This window comes from Rosa chinensis, chromosome 6 (assembly GCF_002994745.2).
Source record: "Rosa chinensis cultivar Old Blush chromosome 6, RchiOBHm-V2, whole genome shotgun sequence".
NCBI lineage: Eukaryota > Viridiplantae > Streptophyta > Magnoliopsida > Rosales > Rosaceae > Rosa > Rosa chinensis.
In genome coordinates, this window is record NC_037093.1 from 51,327,918 (window position 1) to 51,330,524 (window position 2,607).

Genomic DNA, 2,607 nt, shown 5'->3' on the forward strand with positions numbered 1-2,607 from the left:
TCCTCTCATTAATTTTGCCCTATATTGGACCAGGTTCAAGGCAGTAGAATTTTGCTTCACTTGCAGACAATCATGGCAAACCCCACCTGGTTGCCACCTTTGTCAAGGCACTTTGTATCTTCTCTGAATCCATGAGCCACCTGCCCTGGAAGAAATGAGGTGTAACTCTGTGAAATGCTATTGCCATGCAAAGAGAAGGATGGCTTCAGACTCTTCACAGATCATGTTATACTTATCTTTCCCTCTTCACCTTCTCCATCCTATAAATACCAACACCTTCTACTCGCCACTTCACCACAACTAGCTAGCTATCTCTCTGATCATTACAATGGCTAAGCCTATAGCTCTCGCCTTTTCTCTTTGCTTGCTTGTCCTCTTCCACAGCTGCTTAGCAGCTCGCCAACAATCGCAGTCAAGCCAGCAGAACGAGTGCCAGCTAGATCAGCTCCAAGCTCGCGAACCTGATAACCGCATTGAGACTGAAGCGGGTAGGATCGAGTCCTGGGACTACAACCGCGACGACTTCCAGTGCGCTGGTGTTGCTGTTCAACGAATCACCATTGAAAGAAATGGCCTTCACTTGCCTTCTTATACCCACGCTCCACAACTCATTTACATAGTCCAAGGTATTGTGTAACTGGAACCATTTGTAATATTACAAATGTTGGATATATATATATATATATATATATATATATATATATTTATATATATATATATTTATTTATATATATATAATGTCTAATATATTCATACAACTACTGCAGGAAGTGGTTTTCTATCTACTGTATTTCCTGGCTGTCCTGAGACTTTCGAAGAATCTGAACAATCTGATGAAGAACAACAAGGGCAAGGGCAGCAGGGGCGCCATGGACAGCAAGGCCGCGGACAACGGGGTCAACAAGAACAAGAAGAGGAAGAACAACAACAACGCCAACGCCAACAGGGACAACAAGGCCATGGACAACATGATAGACAACAAGGACAGCAAGGCCAACGGGGACAAGAGAGCTTCGAACAGCTAGACAGACACCAGAAGGTTCGACGCATAAAAGAAGGTGATATTGTTGCTATTCCTGCCGGAGTCACCTACTGGTCCTACAATGACGGTGACCAACCTCTTGTTGCTGTCAGTCTTCTTGACATCAGCAACAACCAAAACCAGCTTGATCGTAACCCTAGGGTAAATTAATATATATACTTATGAGCACACTGTCCATTCACACTCCCAAATATATTAGCGTACTTACTGGTAGGTTACTTTTTATTGCTGATCACATACATGTAATGTTACGTATGTAGAGATTCTATCTTGCTGGTAACCCACAAGATGAGTTTAACCAACAAGGGCAAAGCCAGAGTCGAAGGGGCCAGCAAGGACGTGGACAACAAGGGCAAGGCCAAAGTCAATGGGACCAGGACCAGGACCAGCAACAGCAACAGCAAGGAGGAAGGAGCAGGCACCAGCAACAACAGCATGGAAACAACAACAACAACATCTTCGCTGGCTTCAACACACAGCTCCTCGCTGACGCTCTGAACATCGACCAACAGACTGCGCAGCAGCTTCAGGGACAAAACGACAACAGACCCCAAATCGTCAGAGTTAGAGGACGTCTTGATTTTATCCAGCCGCCACAGTCACAACAGGTGGAAAGACAAGAACAGGGAATTCAGAGACAACAGGGACAGAATGGTCTTGAGGAAACTCTCTGCAACTGGAAGATCAGAGAGAATATTGGCAGGCCTTCACGTGCTGACGTCTTCAGTCCCCAAGCCGGTCGCATCAGCACCCTCAACAGCTTTAAGTTGCCTATTCTCAGGTACCTTGACCTCAGCGCTGAGAGAGGCTTCTTCTACAATGTAAGTATACTCCATTTCTGTCAATATCAAGTAACTTATTGACTATTTGAGCTCAAGTAATTGTCTATTAATTATCATCTACATGCAGAATGCTATCTACAGCCCACACTGGAACTTGAACGCCCACGAAGTGTACTACGTCATTCGAGGTAGCGCTAGGGTTCAGGTTGTGAACGACAACGGCCAGGCCATCTTGGACAACGAAGTCCGCCAGGGACAGCTCTTCATTGTGCCACAGAACCACGCAGTGTTACAAAAGGCTAGCAACAACGGCTACGAGTACATTGCCTTTAAGACCCAGGACAATGCCAAGATTAACACTCTGGCAGGCCGGACCTCAGTCTTGCGGGCACTCCCCGACGTCGTCCTTGCTAACGCATACCAGATTGACCGACAACAGGCAAGGAATCTCAAATACAACAGACAGGAGACTGTTGCTTTGAGCTCTTCAAGGTCTTCCCAATCCCAGAGGAGCTGGTGGGCTATTGCATAAATGAATGCATGAGTAATGAAATGTAATGCGGCACGTAGTTGTTTTTGGATGGTACAAGCTAGCTAAGGGTACAAAGAATAAAAATGGCTTTTATATGGCTGTGTTGTAAGAGGAGAAATCTACTGTACAAATTAGGAAATATCAAGCTACTACGTACTTGTAATCTTTTGCTATCTAATAAACTCTCTTCTGTACATGGTACTGATGATATAATTACATGTCCAATTAACACATCATATCAAATCCATACG

General features: G+C 44.9%; 1 protein-coding gene across 1 annotated transcript; it reads left to right on the forward strand.

Moving 5' to 3' along the window:
- Positions 1–328: 328 nt before the first annotated feature.
- On the forward strand, positions 329–2,356 carry LOC112174594 (prunin 1 Pru du 6). Its single transcript, XM_040508576.1, has 5 exons — positions 329–626; positions 768–1,183; positions 1,303–1,360; positions 1,400–1,863; positions 1,952–2,356. The coding sequence occupies exons 1-5, from the start codon at positions 329–331 to the stop codon at positions 2,354–2,356; spliced, it is 1,641 nt and encodes a 546-aa protein (XP_040364510.1).
- The last annotated feature ends 251 nt before the right edge of the window (positions 2,357–2,607 follow it).